General features: G+C 40.5%; 1 protein-coding gene across 1 annotated transcript in view; it reads right to left on the bottom strand.

Moving 5' to 3' along the window:
• KCNU1 (potassium calcium-activated channel subfamily U member 1) overlaps positions 1-26,101 on the bottom strand; it is a 119,587-nt gene that overhangs the window by 2,092 nt on the left and 91,394 nt on the right. Inside the window, exons 20-26 of the mRNA XM_074331502.2 lie at positions 23,976-24,063; positions 20,344-20,568; positions 18,782-18,968; positions 12,078-12,152; positions 8,953-9,092; positions 2,830-3,024; positions 952-1,076 (exon numbers count right to left, since the gene is read on the bottom strand). Coding sequence (XP_074187603.2) covers positions 952-1,076; positions 2,830-3,024; positions 8,953-9,092; positions 12,078-12,152; positions 18,782-18,968; positions 20,344-20,568; positions 23,976-24,063 — 1,035 coding nt within the window. The remainder of the gene's footprint in view (positions 1-951; positions 1,077-2,829; positions 3,025-8,952; positions 9,093-12,077; positions 12,153-18,781; positions 18,969-20,343; positions 20,569-23,975; positions 24,064-26,101) is intronic.

Raw genomic sequence — 26,101 nt, 5'->3', positions numbered from 1 at the left:
GCACCCAGAAATCCACCGTAAGCCTCTTCTTCCACTCCTCTCAGTAGTTAATCTAAACTCTCACCTTTTTCTCAACTCCCTGTAATACTTCCTCCATCTTTGCTTTCATCAATGGCTATGCTTGTACTTCACTGAGAAAGACCAGTGTCACATAAAAACTCCCTTAAGTACACCTCTCATCTATAGCTATGTTTGTCTTGACATACACTCTTTTCCTTCTTTTCTCCTATAAGCAGAGAAATTGTCTTTCTTTCTATTCAAGACTACTCTGAGGAATTTGGCTTCCTTCCCCTTTCTCTTGGAACAGGTTCCATCAATCTATTTCTACTCTATTGTTTTTAGTTTCTGTTCCTCTACTGAGTCTTGTCCATTCCCACTGTGAGCATCTTACTTTGGATCTACATTACTGGGTTGTCTGTAGACTGCATTCTCTTTTTTCCTCCTGCCCTCCACATACATTTCCTCTATCTCCCCCACTGCTGTCATATTGATCTTTCTTTAAACTTAGATTTGAACATATCACTCCAATAATTTATATGTGCAAAGCACAGTGGCTAGAAAAGAGGCACTTAATAAATATTTACCCAATGAATCCAGTATAAAGCAAGTAAATCTTTCCAATGTGGACAGTGCCATCCAGCTTTAAAAAGATACACAGACATGGATGAGGGGTACATTACAAACAAGCAAACACCTGATTTAAAATCTGGATCTCTGTTTCAGTTTTCATTGGAGACAGAGACACCACTCTTACATGGCTTACATCGGATCCTAATTACCAGGGTTGATTCCTGTCACTCATGTGCGTGCTTCCTTGTTCCTAAATCGTAATCCCCTCCCCCTGCACCCTTCTTTGCAACTGTCAACCTTGAGTTCTAGACTCCTCTTTCACATAGAACAAAGCAGCTGTGGCTTTTACAGGGGGCTGGCCGCGGTGGGCGCTTCCCATGCGGGCATACTCCCCTTTTGTGGTCTGGGTTGCACTCCTCTTCATCTATCACGCGGTATAAGCCAAGGCACAGGATTCCAAAATTATCTAATGAGCCACAGAAAACTTGCCCAAAGGTCTCTCTTGGCTGGAGAGAGAAGAGAAAAAAACAAAAGTCTGTAGGCCCTTTAATCAAGCAGTGACAGGCACTTATTGGAGTCATTTGGGACAAGTTTGGAAAACCTGAAAATATTTCTTAAGGTCTTTAGGGTGGTGGTGCCAAGTAGCTCGGAAGTGAGGTTTAGGATGAGCTGTGTGCATCTAATCCCAATGACTTTTTATCTTTCTGGTCTTTCAGGATCCTCTGGTGGGTGTGGTGTGGCATGTCATTATGCTGTGTTGATCACCACTGCTGTTTTGGTAACCATTAATAAGCAACAGGTTGGAAAATCCCATATGCAGTGTATGTAAGTAGCTGGGATGTCAAGTGACCTCCAGAGAGTGACCTTCCTATCCCACTCGACAGCAGATTATAGCCCTGAGCACTCGTCTTGAGATTGCTCTCAGGCTATAGCCAACAAGGGCATTGCACGTGGACAACAGGTTCAAAAGCAGCAGCTAATAGGATCAGTGAATTAAAAAAAAAAAAGAAAAAGGTCTGGTCAGTTCTGTGTGTGACTCCTCAGGGTAAAGAACAAAGTGAGGACAAGACCTAAGTCGCGAAAGGAAGGACACGTGTGTTGACCAGTCCACTGTCACCTCGGATACCAACAGGAAGTTGCCGATGGCAGTTGTCCTGGGCATATAGGAGTTATCACTCAAGACAACCATAGGTGAGGAACCCAGGACCACAGAAGTACAAAGGACTCAACCATACCGAGGGAATTCTGGAATGTTGTTTGCACCTGGAAGGGAGATGACAGAGCATGGGGCTTGCCTTTTGCAGTATTTGTCAAGACACACCAGGCACAGAGGCGTGGAAGAGCCTGCTCCTTGTGAAGGGGTTCTGCTGGTGTCCTCTGAACCAACAAAAGGTATTTCCTTACAAAAGTCTGCCCCTACAATTACACTGGCGAGCTAAATGCAGTGTTAATGTCAACTAAACCAAAAGGCACCACGCTGAGAAGTAAATTACTTGCTCCTAGGATAGAACTCTACTCTGATCCCCAAATGTCCAGATGTTCCACTGGAATCTGCCATCATGGTTCACTTCTCTCTTGCTATAATCTACTGTTCACGAGCTCACTGGGCTAAGAAAACTCAAGCATTGTTCAATGTCTAGCCCAGTCAGTTTCTTAGACCCAAACACAGAATCCTTAATGCCTGATTTTAGTTGACCTGATCAGATTTCTTTAGTGGTTCCGGTATAAGAAGAGTGGGAAGACCTATGTCAGGCTGCCTTAGAAGCAGCCCTGCTTTGCCACTGGCAGACAATGTGGTCTCAGGTAAGTACTTGTTTCTCTGGGCCTCAGCTTCTTGATCTATTCAGTGGGATTAATAACGATACCTACTACGTAAAACCTTGGACAGATTAAGTGAAAAAAAAAAAAAAAAAGCAGACAGGCACAGGGGAAATGCTCAGTAAATATTAGTTGTTACACTTATTAATAATACCCTTGTTGGGGTACAAGTTTTTGGACCTCTCTGATTCTTGCTGTGGACTTGGATTTTTTTATATGGAAGACGGGGATAATAACAACTTTGTCTACCTCCTGGAGTTGTTATAACACATGTGAAAATGCACTGCAAATTATAAAGTACTCTAAGTTGTAGTAATTTCTTGTTACTATTAATGTTAATATTTCTGTGCTATAGGCCATTTCAAAACCCAAATAGCCTGGACCATTTTCAAAAACTTAGAGAGAGAAGGAAATGGGAAATTCTATTAAGAGTAGACTCACTTGAATGTCTGACAAAATGGTTTTGTTTAAGGGCAGAAGCCCCAGCTTACACCGCTTTCTTCCAGACATATTTGTAGTGCTGCAGTCAGTTGGCCCATAGAACTTATCTTTAGCCAAATGTTGTTCCATCTGGGAACTTGTCCCTCCTGTCACCAGCATCTGAAGTAATTCCAGGACGTGGTAATTATAGAAGGCCTGGAAAACAAGGACAGGCCATGTGTGAAGTCAGAAAAGCCAACACGTAAATGGTGGGGGCGTACAGTCTTAGAGATTGCTTGGGCATTCCTGCTTGAAATAGACCCAGTGATGCAAAGCAGTCTCTCTCATTATTATTATTAAATCAACTAAAAGCTGGCACTTTGGATGGGGCATTGAGTTAGGCAAAGTGCAGAGAAAGGAAGACTGACCCAGTTCCTGCTCCTTTGGGGCTTACGCTATAACAGAAGAAAAAAACTGGGTAATTATACTGCCACCAAAGAAGTCCTCTCTTCCAAAACTGACCAGAAGAAGACATCAGGCCACAGAAATCCTAGTAATCTTCAACATACATTTGAAAATATGTATTTGATGAGATTTCTGTAGATTTTTCTTGAGGGGACTACTGATATTGTCATCTATACTTGAATCTTCTGGTTATGAATCTACTTATTTTCCTTTTGATTGTGACCTACTTGAGGACAAATATGGATTTAGGTCATATTAATATTTAGATCTCCCATCAGTCTTATCCTGTACTTCACAGATTATAATTATTGAATAAATGAATGGAATTTTAGAATCTTTGGCATCAAAATGAAACCAAAGGAGGACATGTGCGCCAATTTCTGATTTGGAGACTATTTCGAGTCTGCATAACCCTAGTCATGTTCTGAAACTCCTTTTCCAAAGGATTCTTACCTCATTCAGTACAGACTAGGCATTGCCAGGCATATAAATAACAGTGTAATATATTACCCATTAGATTTTCTCAAACCTACTGAATATATAATGTGTTAAATTTTCTACCCTTAGTCATCTGTTAGACTTTGAGTCCAGTAGAAATAAGCATCCATACGTTTATATATTACCTATATAAAAGTCAATAATGTTTTTTATTATAAGTAATAGGAATGACTTCAGTTGTTATTTTTGTAAAAAATTTAACATTTACTTTCTCTACTCCCAAATTCAGGGACTTATCTTCTAAAGCCTGGGTTATGATGGGGACCTTTTTACTACTCTTCCTTGTTTTTCTTCTCATTTGCAACTCATTATGTAAAATGCTTCCAGAGAGATTCCCTAGAAACAAATCACATCATGCCGTCCACCTCCTGAAACGTTCGGTGTCATATCTCTGCTGTAAAAGCAAGCTCATCTCCTCCAGGAATGGTCCCTCCAGTACACAATGGTATGTGTAGTTGCTCAAACTATACATTTGCTCTTTTATGCCTTTACTTTAGAACATCTGGTTCCTCTCTCATCAGCTTGGTAAGCTCTGTGCCGGCCTCCTCCTCAGAATGAAGTTTTCCTTTCTTTGTGATCCCACGGCCACTGACTTTTATTCTGTTTAGTAGTTTGTCTGAAACACACCTGAGTTCAAGTCTTGGACTGGCACGGCCTTGCTGCATACCTTTGGATGATTCATGTGTTCTCTCTCAGCAACAGTCTTATACTCTTTAAGGCTGATATAATGATACCTAACTATCTCTAAACATTGTTTGCCAGATGAAACGCGATACACAGCACACATTACTGAATTCTGTTCTCTTCAACACTGGCTCTCATGTATCTGGATCACCAGGAGTGATACTCATGAGTGCGGATTTCTGGGATCCCAGATCTACTGGATCAGAATTTATGGACAGGAGTGGGAATCAGAATTTAAAGGTCATATTTGGTGGTTCTGACATTGGTAGTCCTCAGGTCCTACTCTGAGCAACACTTTAAGTTATGTGCTCTTGCAGAAAGGATGCACTATGTCAACTTAACATCCCTGCCCTCAGAGTGCACTGAACAAGGCACTGTTCAAAAGCTGTAAGAATACTGACTGCAAATGAAAGTTGATTTTTAAGAAATGAACAACATGTTGCTAGTAAAACATAGAGGCCATTGGGACAAGGTGACCTAGGAAATAACACAATCTATATAACTTTCATAGTATTTTTCAGGGTAGAAGATGACTTCATATGCCTCCTCCACCCTGAGTGATGGCCTCCTCCTTAAATTGCCCCTCTGTTCCCTCCCACTACCACTCAAAGTGTGCTTATGGAATCAGCTCCCTGAAATCCAGGAGGGAACAGAGGACATACATCTAGGTTGAGCCACAATCCGTTTAAAAACAAGTGGCCATCGTGTAGAGTGATCAAACAATGCTGTTAGAATAATTCACCACTGATTAAAGAAAAGGAGTAAATTCTAGGGTTATCCTGGTGTCAAACGCACTAAGGAAACATGTACTTTACATATTTAACTGACAGAGGCTTAGCTTTTGAATATATCATTCCCTCAGTTTTGACATCAAAAGGACTGCAATTCTATATTGGGGAAAATAATGGGATTTACATGTCATCCTTACTCTGTGGGCTCACCTCATATTTTTATCATTTGGGGTTCTATGGTATTGGCCTTATTGGTCTCTTTTTTCTCTTCTCCCTCCTTCCCTCCCTCCCTCCCTTCTTTCCCTCCCTCCTTCCCTCCCTATTTCCTTCTTTCCTCCTTTTTTTTCTTTTTTCTTTCTCAAGGAAATACCTAAATTGAAATGTAATCCGATTGACTAGGATTTAGACTTCCAATGTCAGAAAATGTTGCAGCCCAAAGAGTTTTAACTGTTACATAGTGACAATGAAGCTTGAGGTCTCTCTTATAACTTAGAATATTAATTAATAACATGGATACTAACATTTTATCCACTTGCTGATTATTATTCTGAGAATCTCAAAAGGCCTTATGACCAAACATTCTTTGAGAAATTCTTCTAATTGAGACTAAGACTACATGATAGGAAAACTGCAACGAACCCGAAGAGTAACCTTGAGAAAGTCATGTAACTTCTGTGGGCCTCACTTTCCTTATAAATAAAGGAAAATGCTCTGTAATTCATGCCCAGTCCTGAAGTTCTATTATTGTAAAGCTCTATGGGAATCCTGCTTATGGGTCTGAGTGCCTCTCCATATTTTAATTTTTATAGCACTGAACTGAGAGAAGATTAAAAGTGAATCTGAATTATTCCTTACAGGCATGTTTCTCCAATTGGGGCAGGAGTTTACAGTAGTATACTAGGAGGTACGTGAAGCCATAGTATCAAACGAATCAGGAGATTTGGAGGGGAAATCTTTTATTTTATGTTGAAAGAAAATCACAGGCATATCGGGAAGGAAGGAAAAAAAAAACTGCATGAAAATCTGAAATAAAACTTCAGCATTTCTGAGCAGTGGCAAGTTCACACCAGCTTATTCAGAGTTTGTTTTATTCTCAGGGCTTGCATGTTCATTCTCCTTTGTGTTTCTTAAAGGCGACTAGGAGCAAAAGGTGGAGATGCACTGTTAAGTTTTCTGAGTACTCGTGAGAAGGAAGAGGCCCCTTCAGTATTAGGTTGGGGATACAGTCCACCAAGACTGGAGTCAATAGACTGGTGATCTCATCTTGTTTCAGAAACTGCTGAGGTGTTAGCCATCTTTTCGCTGAGGGAGTCTGTTCTGAATCTATCTGAATTTGAGCCTTGCCTTACTGTATAGTATGGGCGTCAGGGAAACAAACACTTTAATCGAATTATAACCTCTGACTGTGCAGCACTGCAAACACACCTCTTGATGCTTTGAGTTGGGCAGCAGGAGGGAAGAGCCAAAGCAGGAAGCTGTTCTTTGGTGAGGGGAAATTGTGGGACAGAAAGGACATGTAAAATGGGGCAGAATGGCTGTCAGCTGTCTCCCGTACAGGACTCCTGACCAGAAACTGGAAACCTGTCTCGGAAAAGAGGAGAACAGGATTCTGGTTCTTCTATTTTATGTCTCTCTGTTTGTCATACAGTCTAACCTCTTGGGAGTGATTTTCAAAGTCTTAACAGCAGAAATCCTTCTCCAAATCAAATCTTACACAGGAACCTCCTACACGACACAGATGAGAGTAGAGTTGTCCCGACAGGTGGGAAGATGTAGGTGAGCATGGTGGGTGCATCCTGGTCTCATTCTCCCTGCCTGGCTCCTCAGCAACCCTGGAGCACTCTGGGATATGGCTCCTCTCAGCAGAACTTCAATATCAATGCATTGGAAAAATAGTGTGGTGAGCAATGAGAAGGCCAGGTGCTGACTCTATTAGCAAGCTCATGTTTCCTCAGCTTATTACGTATTCATTTGTTTCAGCCCTTCTCTGCCCATTCTGCTCTTCCCACCAACTCTAAGCAGAATCTGTGACTCTGTTCCTGCCTGTGGGCCAGTGGAGTTTCATTACAGCTCAAATTTAATTTAAGGCACAAAGCTGCCTGCCATCTAGGAAATCTCTGATGAGAACTGGGACTTAAAGTCATCAAAAATGTTTCCTGTAGACAGGTCCAGTTCATCAAAAGTCACCTCTTGCCTGACACAGGAGTCATTAATTATAGGCAAGGTAATTGACGTATCAATGACAATGTTTCAAAACCCTTTCCACGACAGAGCCACCTTCCCAGAAAAGGATCCCCTTCAGTACATCTCTCCCTGGCTAAATGCTGCTTAACCCTTTAGGAAATTCAGTCTCCCAGCTTGTTAAACTATCATCGATGCATCATTCTCTGAGAACCCTATGGGATTTATGGGACCCATTCTCCCCTAAGGCTTAGTAGGGGCAGAGCCCAGGGCAACTTAATTTCCTCAGTACCAAAAGGGACTGATGCCACGAGGGGGATGTATGTGCCCCAGCCACACTCCCCTAAAAGTGCAAACTGCACTTTTGAGGCACACATACAATTCAGGAATGATGTCTCTTCTACGTGGAATTCCAGGAGGCAGCAAGTCTGTCACATTGTGCTCAGAGCCCTGTGCATTTAAGCATCTGTATAAAGATCTTTAGTCATTGTGCAGCCCTTTCTTTGGAAAATGCCGGCAGGAGCAGTCTGTGAGGCAGTGGGTTACAAGGATTTCCTTTGGAGGAGTTCTTGCGGCCATTCACACATGCAGATTTTGTGAGTTTTAGTAAAGTTCCTTGAACACACCAGGACAGATCCTACCTCACTGCCCTGGCCCTTCTCCCCTCTGCATGGAGAGTTTCTTCCCCAAAGGTCACGATGGCCTGCACTCTCCCCGCCTCCAGACTCGATGTGTGTGCCACCTTCCCAGTGCTGTCTTCCCTGGCAACGCTATTGAAACCTGCAACCGCTTCCCCAAACCCTACATTTCCTACGTCACATCATCTTAGCCCCTATATCTATCTGACATACCTTATCTGACATATCCTTCCTTATTTATCATGTGTATGTCAATTTTTTCCATTAGCATGAGCTCCACATGGGTAAAGACTTTTGTCTGTTTCATCTCTGCTGTGTCCCCAGCACCCAGAAGAGTAGCTGTTCGGTAGGTATTTGTACAATGAATTCATTCTACTTATAGAAATCCTATAATTGATACAAGAGATCTACTCAGTGGCCAAGAGGGGCTGAGAGCTGAAAAACAACCAGAGTCAAAAATCCACCCCAAGGGAGGGCAATGCGGGGGGAGACTTGACTTAGCTATGAACAAAACTCACACCACCAAAGGCCAAAGCTTTTTCCTTGAACTCCCTGTCTCTTTATGGCTGATTTCTGTGTAAGCTTTTGGGGATATTTGAGAGAGAAGAGAAAATAGTATATCCTAAGCTCTGATACCAAAGGGCCAGGTCTGCTGAGATGCACTTGAAGCGGAAAGGCAGGTACTCGGCAGCTTACCTGCTCAATCCCCCTGGTATCAAATGTTCCAGCTCTTAAGTATTTAATTTTGAAAATGTGAAGATTTGGCTGCCTTTGTCAGGTAGTGGTGAGCAAAGATGAAATATTGTACGTGAACAAGCTTTTTTGAAAAAATCAAAGAGAATTTGGAATTGTGAGACATTATCATCATCTACCCATGCCCTCAGCCATCCGCTCTCCCCTCTCCTAAGGGCTTGGTCCTGGAGGCTCCTCAGCTGAGCTGCACTTACTGTGGCCAGGAGGGAATCCAAGAAACTGCCAGAAAAGACAGCGCCTGTGGAAAAGGAAGTGCTGAGATGCAGGCTTGTTCCTGAGAGATGCCCTTCCATTCCACCAAGCTGTTCAATAAAGTGGATGTTGGAAGGATTTTCTGCAAGACAAAAGGGGCAAACAGGAAAGACAGGCAGGCAAGGTTAAGAATATGGGAACTGCCACACAAGGCAGAGAATGGGGCGACCACTTGATCAAAGGATTTTATGCCTACTTTGGGGTCAATGTGGGAGCTGCCACTACTTCAGTACATTTTTCTTCTTCCCAAGTATTTTCTTCATTCCTTAAGGATGTATATCCCTCTCAGATACCTTCATCATCAAGGGGACACCTTTGTACTTCAGGTTCAGTTTCTCCATGCAAGTGTCCTGATTGTCACCCTTATGTAATGCATCTTTCAAACCCGGACACTTTTGGAAGTAAAAGGGAGATTTCTTAATAACTGCACTAGGTCAATAGACATAAATAGGAATATGTGATTGCCCCAGTTAGTCTTTTTAATAAGACTGTGCCATAGATGGCTTGGTATTTACTTGTGGTCCTAGATTATCTGGGTCCAGAATGAGTTAAAACAGTACCTCTCAAAATCTAATGTGTATATGAATTGCCTGGGGGAGCTTGTTAGAATACAGACTCTGATTCTCTGTGTCTAGGGTGGGGCCTGAGATTCCACATGTCCAACAAGCTTCCAGATGCTGTTGATGCTGCTGATTCATGGACTACAGTTTTAGTAACAAGGAGTCAAAGAAAGATGCTAACTGAGGCCAGTGTAGTAGTGGCCATATTATCCATTAGCATACCTATACTGGCCCAGGACAGCAACTCAGACCCCTGTAGGAAGGCTTTGAAGTGAACCCAACTGGTCATGTGTGGGAGTGACAGCAGAGGTACAGTCTGGCTTGGTTCTAAGACTATTGCTTTAGAAATGTTTGCACAGAGAATAGCATTGGAAGACAGAGAGGATATTTCTCAGTGGAATAAAGAGAAATCATGTTTACTGCCCATTATAAGAGATTCTGGTTCCTCTCCTATAAAGTAATCCACAGTAGGTAGAGGTATCACTTGGCCCTTTTCATGTCACCCTGTGGCAACCAGCACAGAAATGATGATACTCTGGCTATAGCATTGCTGTGAGTAATAAACTATTCTTTGTCTTTGACCTAGTGGTCTTGTGTCTTCTGCCAGCATCCATGAAACTGTGGCAGGTTAACTTGCTAGTTTGCAAGTAGCATTAAAGTCTTAGACATTTTACAGTTCTTGAAAGTCACATTATAGATCAAAACAAAATCTATTGGACACAAACTCAAAACACATTCCTAACTAAGACTGGATTACTCCCTAATTCTTTAAATTATTCCTTAGTAAGTTTGGCAGAAGTGATGTACTGCTGGTATTAGTAAATAATCTTCTTCCAAGAACTATATATTTTTATAAAAGATGAGCAAAGTATGACTAATATCAAACCACATTTCCTATGAACACATCATTTCCTCTCCTTGCATCACCAACCCCGAACACACACACACATATCCCAGGAGCCCTTGTCCAGGTCTTGCTGTGTCATCCTAAACCAGTGGCCTCAGTTTTCCTAGCCATTTTCCTGCAGGCCACTGTACATTCTATACCAAAGTGCTGGCAGTCAGATCTGCAGCTCTCATGTCATTGTGACCCTTTCCAGCCAAAGAACAAAAAACAGTGAGCTGGCAGGTGATTTGTTAAGCTAATTTGACAAGGGCCTTCTGCTGCCAGAAATCTTCAGCTAAACAAAGCTCTGAGTCCCTCGAGAGTGACCAGATGCACCTCTGGGCCAGGGAGCCCCTGACTGGCCCCGTCCCAGCCACTCTAACTCTTCCATTACAGTCTTCTAATCAGTGTCCTTAGTGTACATACACCTCAGGGTTAAAGACGGTTCAAAAGGATAGAGAAGTAAAAATAAACTATAAATGAAAACTGCAGCCAACAGTTTCAAGGTACATAGGTACAAATAGGCTGGCTGACACTGGCCAGGATCAAGCAATCTGAGATCTTCAAAGCTGAATTTGCAGAGCTGCTGCTCCAGGATCCAGGGTAACTAGACTATTTTCTACCTGCTGTACAGTCACTCCCAGATCACATGGTACTGTCACCTACTGATTCCTCTCTGTGCCCCTGCTTCATTTCTGGAACTAAGAGGTGTGTTCATCTAGTTTGGTATAAGTTTCACTCAGCTTATATAGTCTAGGTCAGAAAACACCCATTAAGAATGTTGCTATACTATGGAATCCACTCAAATCACATGCATAAGACCAGCTTCACAGAGATATCTTTGAGTTGGTCCATTCTGTTAAAGCAACTGCTCCCCTCTTAGGGATCTTCCCCTTTTTTCATCATTATTATCAGTGTTATATCCCAGTATGTCCCCTAATGCCTCACAAATGCATCCCCAATGCACACAGCACCTTCCCTGCCTTCCCTACCCTGCTCTCTATTCCCAGAGCTTCTCATACCTAGGAACGTTTCATATAGGTGCATTTTCCATAAGACGTTGGTAAGAGATAACAATTTATTCTGGTATTTCAGCATAAAGTATTTCCATTTTAGAATAGTGCCACTCAGGTCCAGGATAAGATTACATGGGGAGACACCTGGGACGCAAAATTGAAGGACCCCAAGAGCAAGCATCTCCTTGACGTCTGGACCCTGGGCACCTCACTTGCCTTGCCCCAGTGCTAGCCCTGGGATCACTACAGGAAAGGCAGGCGCCTGACCTAATGTCTCTGGTACAGGGCCAGCCTTTCTAGCAGCCATCAAGTCCATGTTGCCTCCCACGGGAGAGTCCCTCGGAATAAGGATGAGCCAGTGGGGATCTCCCTCTCCGGCTAACTGGAAGAGCACAGAAGGCAGATGCTATTCCTGCACGCAGAGATGTAACAGGCTCTGCTAGGTGATGTCACCACTCGGGTACTGTCCAGTCAGGCATTTTGTACTCTCCGTGCCTCCTTCTGCTTCCTCAGTCCTTTGACTGTGGACTTGAACAAGAACCTTGAGACATCAATTATGGATTATAGATGTCTCCCTTGAATTTTGTCCTTGAAACACAACTTACGGAGTTCAGTGAGGATGGGGATTCTTCGGTATTTTGATTTCCCACCACATCCACCAGTGTACTGTGAAATCCCCTCTGTGGACACAGACAATAACAAAGAAGAAAAGAGATTGATAAATGCAAACAAAGTGGTTTGCAAAACGTGACAAGGATATAGACACACACCACATAACTCGGTGCTTTATGTTAGTAAAGTTACTCTCATACCCAAATCCCAAATCCTTTACAATATTTAGGGGAAAAAAAGAAAAAAAAAGAAAAGAAATTGGGGCAACCTCAGGTTCTCCTTTTGAACATGGTGTGTGTGTGTGTGTGTGTGTGTGTGTGTGTGTGTGTGTGTGTCTGTGTGTGTTCTAAATGGCACTTCCAACAAATTACAAAAAAGATAAAGCTCTACAGGTCCTTGCTACTGACACGATAAGTAAAACATGCTGACTGTCCGCAGCGTGGGAGCGCTGGGTAATGGTTCAGGCAGGCAGTAGCCCTCAGCACACCCATTTGCTTATAGAACTTCTAGGAAACTGAATACATAGGTGGTGCTGCTCCATGGCAGCATCTGATAACATTGCAGCTGGTTTCTGGATGCTGGTGCTATCTGCCTCTTTGAGATCTTCTCTGGGCTGAGATGCTAACCCACGTATGTCCTCTTTCTTCATTAGCAGAAATGTCTGCCTCCCATCTCTTGTTGGTCCATTCCAACCGTGAGTGCCTTGAGAGTTCCTTAAAAACTGGGGTGGGATGTCACTTGGGGCCTTTGCCCTTTGTGCTCAGTTTATAGACAGATTTCCCTCCTGTATTAGGAGGTAAGACCATTCATTTACCTCTGTGAGCCTTGGCTCCAAAAGAGAGACGACACACAACACTGGCCTGAAACAGCTTTATCAGGCAGTGAACTACAAAGAGTTTCAAAATCAAGCATGATACCAGAGTTTTGGTGTCCAAGTTAAAGTAGAAAATGTAAAGAAAGTAAAGGGAAGAGAGATATGGGAAGCTGGGATCCAGTTAAAAAACAGAAAGAAAGGAAGGAAGGAAGGAAGGAAGGAAGGAAGGAAGGAAGGAAGGAAGGAAGGAAGGAAGGAAGGAAGGAACAAACACAATTCATCAGAAGTTATGCTTTAAAACTGTTGGTTACCTTTCTTAACTTTTCTGAGAAGGCTAGTAACAGGGAAAAAATACTGTGCAAGTTAAAATTCTGCTTGCAATTAAAATTCCATGCTGCCTTGGAAGAGGGTGAAATATTTAGAGCGCCCTCTGTTTACTGAGCCAGGTAAATGGTAGGGAGGAGACTGAGATGTGAAATGAATGGAGTGAACAGGTAAGTGAGTCAGCCTAGAGACAGACAAAGGGAGGGCGGTGGGATGGGGGAAAAGAACAAATCCAAAAGGAGATTTTGTGATGTACTGCAATATTTACCACCTCTTCCATCGCCCCAAGGAATATTCAGTAAAAGAGCCACTTCCTGTTAATGGGAAGTAGAACTGGAGCTATTTCTGAGAAGCACTAAAATTCTGAGTCATGCTTCAAGATAAATTTGGGGGGAAAAACTGAAACTGCACAGTAAGAGCCCAATGCATTTGGTTTACAGATAGAGCTGGTGGTGACCTTAGGAATTTAGGTGAGGAAATGGAAGCTTAGAGGGCTAGCTTTGTTCACACAGCTGTTTCTGAGGAAGGTTGGACCTTGAGGGTAGTAGGCTAAGTGAAGTAAGTCAGATGGAAAAGGACAACAGTCATATGATTTCACTCATACATAGAATATAAAACAAACTAAAACAAAACAAAAACACCCCAAACAACAACAAAAAGAAACAAATGAACACACAAAACAAACACAAGGGCACAGATACAGATACCAGATTGATGGTTACCAGAGGGGTCGGGGGTGGGAGAGTGCAAAACGGATAAAGGGGATTAAATGTATGGTGAGGAATGTAAACTACACTTTTGGTGGTGAGCATGCTATAGTGTATACAGATAATGAATTATAATGTTGAACACCTGAAACTTATATAATGTTATAAACCAGTTACCTCAATAAAATTTTAAAAATGGAGGGTTGACATCAAGATTAGAGATCATATATCGTAATTCACTGGTAAATCTTATTTAGGAGGAGATCTGGATACCTTAAACTGTTTTCCCTTTAAAACGTCTCTAGGATTTCTATAATGCAGGCATTCCTGGGGGAACTGAGATCCTACTTTATTCTCAGAAGTGTGCAAGACGCTTTATCTGCTCTATGCTCCTTTTCTTCCTTCTTGACATCAATCTATCCTTCCTTCCTTTCTTTCTTCTGCAAATATTAAAAGAGTAGCTAATGCATGCTAGGACTGTGAAGAACCTCTGCCCCAGTTACATAACATGTTACCAGTACAAAATATTTTCAGATAGTGATGAGTACTTTGAAAAACAAAACAAAGCAAAACAAAGCAGACTTTTAGGGTCTAGTGATTGAGGTGGAGAGGTATTTTCAGGTAGGGTTTGAAGAGAGGCTTCTCTGACTTGGAATGGAGTCCTGAGAGGTGAGAAAAACCCATCCAGGCAGAGGGAATGGGCTAAGGGACTTAAGATGGGAAAGAATCAGTATAAACAGGATGAAATGGGAGAAAATGCACACTCCCTACTGGCCTGCAAGAACCTACATGATTTACCTATAAGTGTCATGAGTTATCATTATGGGGTTTAAAGTAGGGAACTGACGTGATCTGATAAATATTTGTAAAAGATCCCTCTGGCTGCTTGAGCAGTAGAAGCTGTAGAGAGATAAGAATTACACCAGGGTCATAACAAATCTGTGAATCCAGAATAGTTAGATCACCTTCGAAAATGAGGAAACTGCCTCAGGGTTTACATAACTTGCCCAAGATTAAATGGCGTATGGATGGGTTTTGATACCCCAATCAGCATCAACTTCAAAGCCCATGCCCTTTTCAGAGCTACTTTGTAGCCCGATTAAAATACACAATGTTTGGCTGGCATTTTCAGTTAAAAATGAGCTCAGTTTCCCTCAGAGAGGAAATTTTCCTTTGAACTCCACTTTTTAAATTCCAGTTCCCTCTAAAGAGGGGTTTGGAATAGCCAGACTTTCAGAGTTAAATATTCTTATCGGATACAGATAAGTCCATATTAACTGAAGTGACTGCTGGAATATTTGCTTCTGACACAGGCTGAAGGACAGAAACTGAATTTCTGTCTTAACTTTATCTTTTCTTGTAGAGCAATGGTTAATTTGAATGTGTCAGATCATAGCCTGGGTACATTTTACTAATGTCAATATTTTTGTTACCTAATAGTACACAGTATTATACCTGAAATCTTCCAGGCTGACAGGGTGCTATTACAAAAGATTGCTTAATTGTAGATTACTACTGTACATTTAAATTTCAGTAGCATATTAAGTTGTCAGACTTAATTACCATTATATGTTTAGATTATGCCACAGATTATTTCGTTCAGTACCTACGTTTGCCAACCTGTTCTCCTTGTGACATGACAGGGCAGTAATTAAAGCATCAGTGAAAACCCTAAAGTTTTACATGGAGAAGTCCAGGAGGCCCAGCATTCTTACGGATCCTTCAGAGAACCCCCACTGTGCTGTTTCCCCACCCCCAACATTCACTGAAACATCACTGTATGGAGCAGCCTTGGTGGTCCTATAATAGATGGGCGTCATCATGACTGTGAAGATGTGAAAAAGCCCACTGATCCCACAAAGGGCTCATCAGATATGCTAGGGCAAGATTTCTTATCTCAGTGCTACACACATTTTGGGCCTCAAAGTTTTTTTTTTTTTTTTTAATCGTTTGGGACTGCCCTGTACATTGTAGGATGTTTAGCATCCTGACCTCTGCTGCTATATGCCAATAGCATCCCCCCAAGTTGTGACAACAGAAACTGTGTCCAGACATTTTCAGATAAACTCTCAAGGCAAAACTAACCCTGGTTGAGAACCACTGTGCTAGAGGAAGGGAAAGAAAACTGCCTATCAGCTAGTCTTATATTGATCTCAGCAGGGGAGACATTTTTACCTACTAGCAGAATTTCACAATCCTCTATACTGTCAACTTTTGGAGGTGGGTGTCCCCATTTCCACCTCTTAGGTATCGTGCAAGTGGGAAAAGTGGTGAGGAGAACCAAAGAGACTTCTCTGAGGATTGGGGATTTCTGTATATAAACACTAGCTAGATTCTTATGATGGCAGAGTAATTGGTGGGGTTTCTGAGTAATGGTCCTTTGCTATTCACATGGGCTCAAAATGTGACTTTCCTGATGCAATAGCAGCAGATATGCAGACTTTGCTTAGGTAGCTCAGTGGAGCCCGTCTGGACCTATATTTCTCCACCATACAAGTGGATATGACATTCATAAAAGGAATGGTGAAAGGCCTACAACATACATTTTTCTCTAAATTTTCCCTTTTATCTTTAGGGAAAGAACCTATTTAAGCTTCATGACGATTCAGATATTTTGACATCCTTTCATTTTCTCTTCCTGCTTTCCAGTCCTTTATCCTTTCTCTCCCCAACCTCCTTCTACCAATCCAGTCAGCTGCTCCTTTAAGGGCAACCTTCTTGCCTGTAACAGAGTACATGACACATCATACAGAATCAATATATTTTTGTTGACTGAATAAATAAGTGAAAGGATGAAAATCACTGGATACAAAGGAAAGCAGGATGAAAATCATAGGTTGATATGTTTCTAGCTTATACAGGATGTGAGATTTAAAAAATAATAACAATAGGAAGGATAGGTTACCCAGATAATTAACTAGGTGGTTTATGGTGTTGTCAGTTTATCCCAGGCTTTCATTGAGTGGGCATTCTCATTTGCATATTAACGGTACTATCTTTACAGAGAATAGATCTCTGGCCAATTACCAGAAGTTGCAGGCATGATGCACACAGACACCCCAACACCTACACCTGCACACAGCATACAGTCACCCTTGTACCCCTCTCCACACCACACTCACACACACACACCACGCACAGATCTTGTGTAAATCTGAGTGACCCTAATTGCTAAGCTAAGGATTTATGTGCAGAACACAACAGCATTTTTATGGATGCTCAGATTTGCTCAGCAGAGGTCTGGCTCACATGTCCTTAGTCTGGATTTTCAATGCACTTGACATTCATGAAGTGATCTGATATTAGTTTTGCTTTGCAAAAAACCCCAGAACTCTGGGTGCTGAGTGGGCTTTGGTTGCCCAGCGAGGGTGTGTCACAAAGCTGGCTCAGTTCACCTACCAAAGATTAGACACATGACTTGTTTATTCTTTTGTCCCAATAACTTTGTGTTTTCCTGCCTAGCAACAGTGTCTAGGAGTCAGAGAGAGTGCTTTTGGTTTCCCATTTCAACTCGTGAACATTTTTACCCACATCCATAATCATGAAAGCCTTGCAATGCCTTCAACATCTGACCTCTCCAAGTTCCATGCAAAGTGGAATAACTGGTCAGCAGCTACCCTGTTTCCCTGAAAATAAGACCTAGCTGGACAATCAGCTCTAATGTATCTTTTGGAGCAAAAATTAAGACCCGGTATTATATTATATTAATTATATCATATATATTATATTATATTATATTATATTATATTATATTATATTATATTATATTATATTATATTATATTATATTATATTATATTGCCGGGACTTATATTAATTTTTGTTCCAAAAGATGCATTAGAGCTGATTGTCTGGCTAGGTCTTATTTTCGGGGAAACAGGGTTTGTGGACAGAGGACCTAATCTTGACACAAAGGATAAATATCCCCAAGGGAAATGGCTGGATCCAGGGGACTCCAGTCATGGTTTATTTTTCTTTCTTGAATTGAAAATCTGCTTTAGATACAGAAAATTCTTCAGTAGTTGGTTGAGTGGCTAATAGTCAATTTTTAGAAATAGACTAACATATAAGCCTTTTTTCATTTTGGGGAAGAAAGGAAACCACAATTGTACAGTGGGAATGTATCCAAGCACATTTGGGTATAGAAAATACATGGAAACTACTCAAGAGTCCTGCTCACTGGCTCATTTGTTTCAATTCAATAAATATGTATCAAGTATCTACTAAGTGGCCGTAACTGTGCTAGGCACTGAGAGGAATATGAAGGAGGAAAAGACACGATGTCCATCCTGCAGCAATCCCTGCTTCTCACCATCTCTTTCCAATCTGAAGTTGAAATGTGACATTTTCAGTCTATAGAACTTGGAAGGGACCTTAGTGATAATCTTCTAAAATTCACATGTTGAAAGCATCTTGAAGAATAAAGAAGAATTATACTTCATTCTCTCAACCATGAAACTCAGAATAATAACTTGAACATCTACAAGATCCAATAAGAATTTGCTTGATAATAATAATGCCTGTTATTAATTATAATAATATGCCAATTGATATGTTCACTGATATTTGATTAGCAACAACAGCAGTTACAATTCTATGATTTTACTTAAAATGGGAAAAGTGTTACATGTATTCCATTTCGAAGATGGATATTATTTTTCAGTTGACTTAGGATTCTCAAAGGCTAAACCGTCCACTACTTCAGTTACAGAATTCTCAGAGTTAGAAGGGATCTTAGAGGACATCTAGCCCAACCTCTCCTCCTCCCCATGACTAAGGTACTTCAGAGAGGAGGTATTTCTCTTTCCTTATTCCATTCTCCCTAGCCTTTCCTGTCAGGTTGTTGCTCTTACCTGGCTCTGAGGGTGTCCAGGCAGAGCAGCTTATCCGTAGTGATCCTATGTTGAGGGTTGCCATGATGGTCTCTGTATCTACCAGAGTCTGGCTGCCTGATGACTTGGATGGGGAGGATAAGACAGCACACATGGAACAATGCTCTATGTTGACTGCACGGAGGTCTCCAGAATAGAGTGCAGATCCCTAATGAGAGAAAACCAGCTAGAGGAGGGACTTCTCAGATAGACGGATTTTCTATCATGGCTCATGGTAGTGGCTCTTTGTGGGGGATGCAATTTTTGAGCCAAAGCCTCTCCAGCTTCCAAATGACTTGGTTTTAAGACTTAGTTACCTGATATCTGACACGTTTAGCCTTATCAATCATTAACATCTTAGTGTGATCATATTTTACAGATCCTTTCCTGAGAACAAGTCTGGATGAGACTATGGAGGGTGGACATGGGGGATCCTAAATCCACGTAGATGACTCAAGTGGGAGAAGAGAAGTAGAGGAAGGGAAACAGTGGTGGGGGGGGGGGAAATGAGAGAAAGGGGAAGTTATGGATCTAAAGGCAAATTTTGTATCCTCACAATTTCATTTGTAGCTGACTCTGCTTCTGCTCTCTGAATTAACTATCAGAGTGTCAGTTGCTTCTTTCCTTTGGTGGAAAAATTGGGATAAATATGGCCCTGCCTTCAGGTAGCTTAGACTCAAATATTGGTAATTCCTAACATTAGCTTTATCTAGAGACTTCTGGTAATTTACTTTTCTTCCCTTCTTTGAACTAAAGTAAAAGGGTGGTGAGGGGAAACTTACGGTGGCTTTTTAAAAAAGCAAATGAAATTTGCTTCTTGGGAAACAATTTTTGAAATTTGAAAAAATATTCCTTACATATTGCCAGTATTCTTTCATAAAAAATCAAATGTTTTAGTGCATTTCACACTGCACATTATATATATATATATATTTTTTAATCCAGAGAAATGGTGGCATATAATGGGATATAGACCAATGAAGGTTCAGAGCAAATACAATTACAATCACAATGCCACATACGCATAATGGATCCATTTTTCAGACATGTAAACTTAATTCCTTCCTTCCATATACCTACGGTATCAAGGACTACGTGGCATTATGTGTTCCATAAAAGATGTACCTCCAGAAAAGATGAAAAAGTTAGAGCACAAAGGCTGGCTGGTATCACGTTAGGTTTAGCCATGAAGTCAGAATCAGATTCAGAAATGCAGAGTAAGTCTTATTTATATAAAGCCCATAAACATGGTGGCTTCTGAGCATAATGTCTGGATTTAAATCCTGGTCCTGCTACTTACCTGCTGTGCAAACTTGGACAAGTTATTCACTCTGTCTGTGCCTGAAGTTCAACATCCTTAAAATCTATACTATGAGGGTATTTTGAGAGTTAAATGAGTTTATCTATGTAAAATGTATAGAATAGTTTCTGGTACCAGTAGGCATCATATAACTGCAAGTTATTATTTCATTATTATTATAAATACTGGTACTGTTTGTGTTCTTATAATTATAAATATTCACTATTCTGTACGTGATACTTACGGGCAAAATGTATATCTGGGGAAAATTCTGGAGAAATTGCCATTCTCTCTGCAGGTAATCCAGAGACCCGATGAACACGATGTCCTTCAGCTCCTGCCGGGTATAGTTGCTGGCTCTCAAGGGCATTACAAAATTCCGAAGCCCCATCAGTGTTGATTGGGCATCTCCAAAGATACATGCTACAACGTGGTTCCGAAACTTGTGTTTTGACCTGTCAGTTCGTGTCTAAGTATAAGCATGCCAGAATCTGGTCATTTTTTAGAAATAAACTGAGAGTTCCTCAAAAAGAGCTCCTTCCCATCACCCCAATTCTTCTACGAACATCCATAGGAATATTTTCATAAGGATAACAGAATTTTGCAAACTGCTCATAGAATATGGGACTCATTCACAGTGGGGCAATTATATTTTTGGTCTTTTTGTGGAGTTCCTCCTTATTTCACTTTTTTTTTTTTTCCAGCTTTCTATTAGCTTGGAGCACAACTAAAACTCAGATCAGTATCATTCTACTAGGTATGAAATTATTGAACCAAATGGGGAAAATATCCCTTATTTTCATTATATGGTTTTAGCCTTGTAAGTGCTATAATAAGATTCAGTGACCAACTGAAACATTCCAAATTCCAATGCTAAACTTCTGTCTTCTAGTGAGCCCTGAAAATTATATCAAGTTGCACCACATGTAGTTTCCAGGGATTTTCACACACAAAAAAATACATATTAGTTTGAACCATATGAAATTACCTTTTTGGTAGGTCAAAAATGGTTGGGTCAAAAATGGTTGAATATTGGTGATTTCACCTGGTTCAACCTAATATTTATATTTAATAACTATTTTTCTTAGTTCGGAATAAGACACAATTGCTAGCATGGTGAGTGTAAGCGATCCTCATAGTCCCCTAGTCGATATGACAGCTCTGACAATTTTGTGCTTCTGATCAAATGATTAATCATGCTTTTACACAAATTTAACTGATTCAATAGACTCTTTCCAGAGTTGAGAAAATTCATCTTGCAACATGCACAAAATAAATTTGGTTATAAAAATTCCGTTGGATCCCAAACATCTGAATATGTCTTATACTATTTATCAGTATTGCCAATTGTTAACATCTCCCCTATATCTCTAAGTTGAAAACAAAAAAATATACATATGAATATTTAGATTAGTTTTTTTCCAATTTCATAGAGACTTGTAAAAGCAAGTAACTTTTTAAAAAAAGGCATGATATTCCTAAAGGAAATTTGTTTTAAGCATTTGTCTGATTTCTTTCAGGGACTGAGTCAATGTCTCCTCTCATGGAGCTGGGATGGAATAGAATGAGCACTGGACCTGGAGTCAGACCTGATTTTGTATTCTGGTTTTGTCATTAGCTGTATGCCTATGAATAAAGTAGTTAACTTCTCTAACGCCTAACTTCTCTAAATTTAAATGGTTTAAACACAAGGAGAAGTTAATTCTGTTGTGGAAACTAATATATTGAAAGTACAGTATTTGATTCATTAACTGTTATTCAGTAACTATTAATCAAATCTGAGTCTTACTGAATTCTTAGATTTTCAAAGGAGCACTCTTGGAATCTGGTACAGAACAGGCTAAATGTATCTGAAAGCGCATCATGTATGGGTATGTTCTACATCCCTGAGCACACAAAGACTCAGAGTATTTCAAATGGATATATCGTTCTCCCTATGCCAGTCCTTAGCTGGGTTAAACGACAAGCTTCTATGAAACAGAGGCTGATGAAATCTAACAAGATAAGTAAGTAACATCTGACATCTGAACAATTAGTTTGTCAAATTAGCACATACCAGGAAATACTCTTTCCAAAGGGAATCACCCTGTGAGGGGAAATAAAGTTACTTGTCTAGTGAGCCTTCCTAGAGAGTGATATGAATCTTAACCAAATCTATTAAATAATCTTATCTAGCTAATCTGATTAGTTTTAACGTGAATAATGAAGCCTCTAACCCTATTTAATGCAACGTGCCTGAAGTTCAACAATTACTCTTCTGAGTAAAACTAAACAATTAGAAACAAGATGCATGGCAGAGTGCATTAATGGGTACAGCTAGAGAGGCAATTTCTCCAAGAAACTGTGACTCAAAACTGTCTCCCAATTGAGAAAGATGGTGGCTTTTGGGAGAAGGGGAGGGTGCACTATTTGTTCAAAGTAACTTAAATTGACCACTTTCACTTGACCCTTCTGCAAACTAAATTAAGTTCAAAGCCTCCCTGAATTTTGCAATCTGGACATTTCTCCTCCAGGGTCACAAGTGTCAAAATTCTTAGTAATTCTTAAACTAGAAGCCCTTCTACACTTATCAAAAGACTCAGTTGGTGTTCTGAACTATATTCCACATTGAGTGTCGTAAAGGAGCGACCTATCATAGACACCTGTTTGCATGCTTAATAAATATGGTATAATAAAATGTCTGCTATTGCCATTTCTTGGTCTCTTGGATGTCTCCAACCAACTTCCCAACCTTTCTAAAGATTTCCCTCCCACTGAAAATATGTTTGGCTGCCTGCTCAACAGATGTTTATTTCACTCAGGTTAAAATAGGACATAATTGCTAAAATGGTGAGTTTCAGCAACCTTAATAGTTTTCTAGTTGACATAACAGCTCTGGCAATTTTGTGCTTCTGATTGAATTATTGATCATGCTTTTACAAAAATTGAAACATATTCTGTCAGGACACTGGCACTGAGTGAGGCACAAGGATTGGGTGTGTGTGTGTGTGTGTGTGTGTGTGTGTGTGTGTGTGTATTTAACAGAAATAATTGAACTAAACTACTTTTGGAAAGCAAGAAAAATTCATAACTGTTAATTAGTCACAGTTTAAAAAATTATATAAGGTTCACACAACATTCAATCTATCACTTTTACTAGTTAGTTTACCAACTATTGCTTACAAGGTAAACCACTGAGATCATACTTGAGTTTCTAAGTCTGGAAAATGAGAATACATGGGGATCCAGAAAGCAGGCATCAGAGCCTGGGTTAGGATATACAAGGTTTTTTACATCTTAGTTGATGGCATTTTAGGGAGCTGAGTTAGTTTATCTCCTTGAGAGAACAGAGATAGGGATAGGATTCTAATATCTATAAGGATTCACCCATGTTGTAGGGAGAAAGCGTCTAGGCGATACATTCGTGGCTAGTGTGTTAAGTACAATTATAGCCAGCTTTAAGAAAAACTATTAAACTTAAAAAAAACTTTAAAAAAATTACAAAAATGTTTATTTACTTTAAAAAAAGGAAAGACTGCAGAGTTCTTGTAAATAGGTTTCCCTGGTGCATTTAAATTAATTAGATTTTCTAGCAAAACAACAGTTTCAGGAGAACATTATTTGGAATAACTGACTCAGCTGAACTGTTAAAGGAGGGGAGAAGTAGTTGAAGAATCCGATCTAATTATTTTAAATACCAGCATATTATCCACACAGTCTTTTTCAAATGCCACATCTGTTACCCTGCAAACCATTCATCTGGCTGTTGAGGTATGTGTTTTCCTCCAAAATTTATAGATTACAAAGAGAAATGGCAGGTCCTTATGATTAGTGAAGGGCATCATTTATCCTAAAAGAAACTTTATTTTATTTAAGATTTGGTGCAAGATCACCTACCAGAATCACCTTGTCCAAAGGGGTTGCTTTACACCGGTGAAACATGCCACTGCTATCAAGACAGTCAGAATCTTCATAGAGAAAAGGCCTAAGTAGAAAGAATGGAGAGTTAGCCTGAGAATATTTGGGGCTCTGGAGTAACAAACCCAAGATATCAAATTCATTAGAGCTTCGAGCCTAAAGTGAAGAATAACATGAGGAGAATGACCTCAGGTCTGTGAGACTCCAGGACAAAGATTTGTGCCTGAAAGACACCAGGAGCTAATGTCCAGATTGTGTCATAGCTGAAGACATACTGAACACTTTGGGCAAAAGCCACGAGAATTGGGGCAGCTGGATGGCTCAGTTGGTTAGAGAGTGAGATCTGAACAATAGGGTTGCTGGTTTGATTCCTACATGGGCCAGTGAGCTTCGCCCTCCACAACTAGATTGAAGACAAGGAGCCGCCGCTGAGCTATTGGAGGGGCAGCCAGATGGCTCAGTTGGTTAGAACCTGAGCTCTTAACAACAAGGTTGCCGGATCAATTCCTGCATGGAATGGTGGGCTGCGCCCACTGCAACTAAAGATTGAAAACGGAGAAACTGGAATTGTAGCTGAGCTGCGCCCTCCACAACTAGATTGAGAGACAACAACTTGACTTGGAGCTGATGGGCCCTGGAAAAACACACTGCTCCCCAACATTGCCCAATTAAAAAAAAAATAAAAAAACACAAGGATTGTGTGTGTGCATGTGTGTGCACACATGCGTATGCATCTTTGTGTGTTTAACAAACACATCAGTCCTTTTACCTGAGATTATATGTGCTTTGAAGGTAGTTATTTCTGCTCTTAATTTTGCTACTCCTATCATGATGCTACTCTTGCTTGGGAGAAATCACAAGAGGTGTTTTGTGTACCTCAACACACAATTTAGAAGGCTGCGAGATAAAGTCATGGGTGGCATTTCTCTCCCTAGTCTGTTTTCCTCCCTCTCCTTTTGATATCTTTCCTTATGGGTCTCTGTTGAAACATCTTTACTGATTATATGAATTTTGCAATTTTTATAGCTTCTATACTGGCCTACATTTGACTAGACTTTTCTCTAATCTTGATGTAAGTCTTGGCAAAGCCCTCTATGTGATCATTCCACACTGCTGTTAGGTACAACGCTTATCATATTATATATTCAGTCACCACAAGGGTTAGATGATCTTATGAAAAATCTCACTCATACCCTAAGGAATGCATATTTGCTTGTTAGGGAAGAGAGAAACTTTTTTAAAAAATATTTATTTATTTTTTCAGTTACAGTTGACATTCAACATTATTTTATATTAGTTTCAGGTATACAGCATAGTGGTTAGACATTTATATAATTTATGTGGTGATCCCCCTGATTAGTCTAGTACCCACCTGGTACTGTACATAGTTGTTATGACATTATTGACTATAATGTCTATGCTGTACTTTACAAAACTCTTTAGAATCACAGAGAGTATGCGGTTCAAAAGGACCTATTTAAGTCAAGAAAATCTAGGGATAGTCTGCAGAAAAACACACACCAAAACATCAAAATTCCAGGGGCTTAACACAACATCGGTTATTTCTCACTATGTATTTTCCTCAGGTGAATAGGTGTCTCTGCTCCACACAGCCACTCAGAATCTTAGAGGGACAGAGGCTCTACCATCTTAGACCACACACACGAAACATGCATCCTCCTTAGCCATTAAGGCCAGGGAAGAGAAAGATACTGAAGAATCAAACCCGGGCTTTTAAGTGCCTTGGTCCAACGTGATCATATCATTGCTGCTCACATTGCCATAGTGACAAGCCCCCATGCAGTTCTTCAAGCTGTCTTCTAATGTACTGTACAGATGAACAGCCTGAGTACATGGGTGACTATGTGGAGGAGAGTGCCCTGCCCTCCTTGACCTGTGTTAGACATATAATATGAACAAGAAATATACCTTTGTTGTGTTAAGCCAGTGAGATTTCATGGTTGTTACCACAGCTTAAGTCCATCCTATCTTAACACAAGTATCTTTTCTTAAAAATGTGTTCCATGGAATATCAGTAACTGGATAAGTCAAAAGGAAATGTTTTCTGTAGTCAAATAAATTTTTTAAAGAGTATCCCCTCTTTG

This window comes from Rhinolophus sinicus, chromosome 16, assembly GCF_057876585.1.
Source record: "Rhinolophus sinicus isolate RSI-liver-muscle chromosome 16, RSI-T2T, whole genome shotgun sequence".
NCBI classification, from domain to species: Eukaryota; Metazoa; Chordata; class Mammalia; order Chiroptera; family Rhinolophidae; genus Rhinolophus; species Rhinolophus sinicus.
The sequence above is the reverse complement of the archived record's forward strand: the minus strand, read 5'-3'. Positions and strand labels throughout refer to the sequence as shown.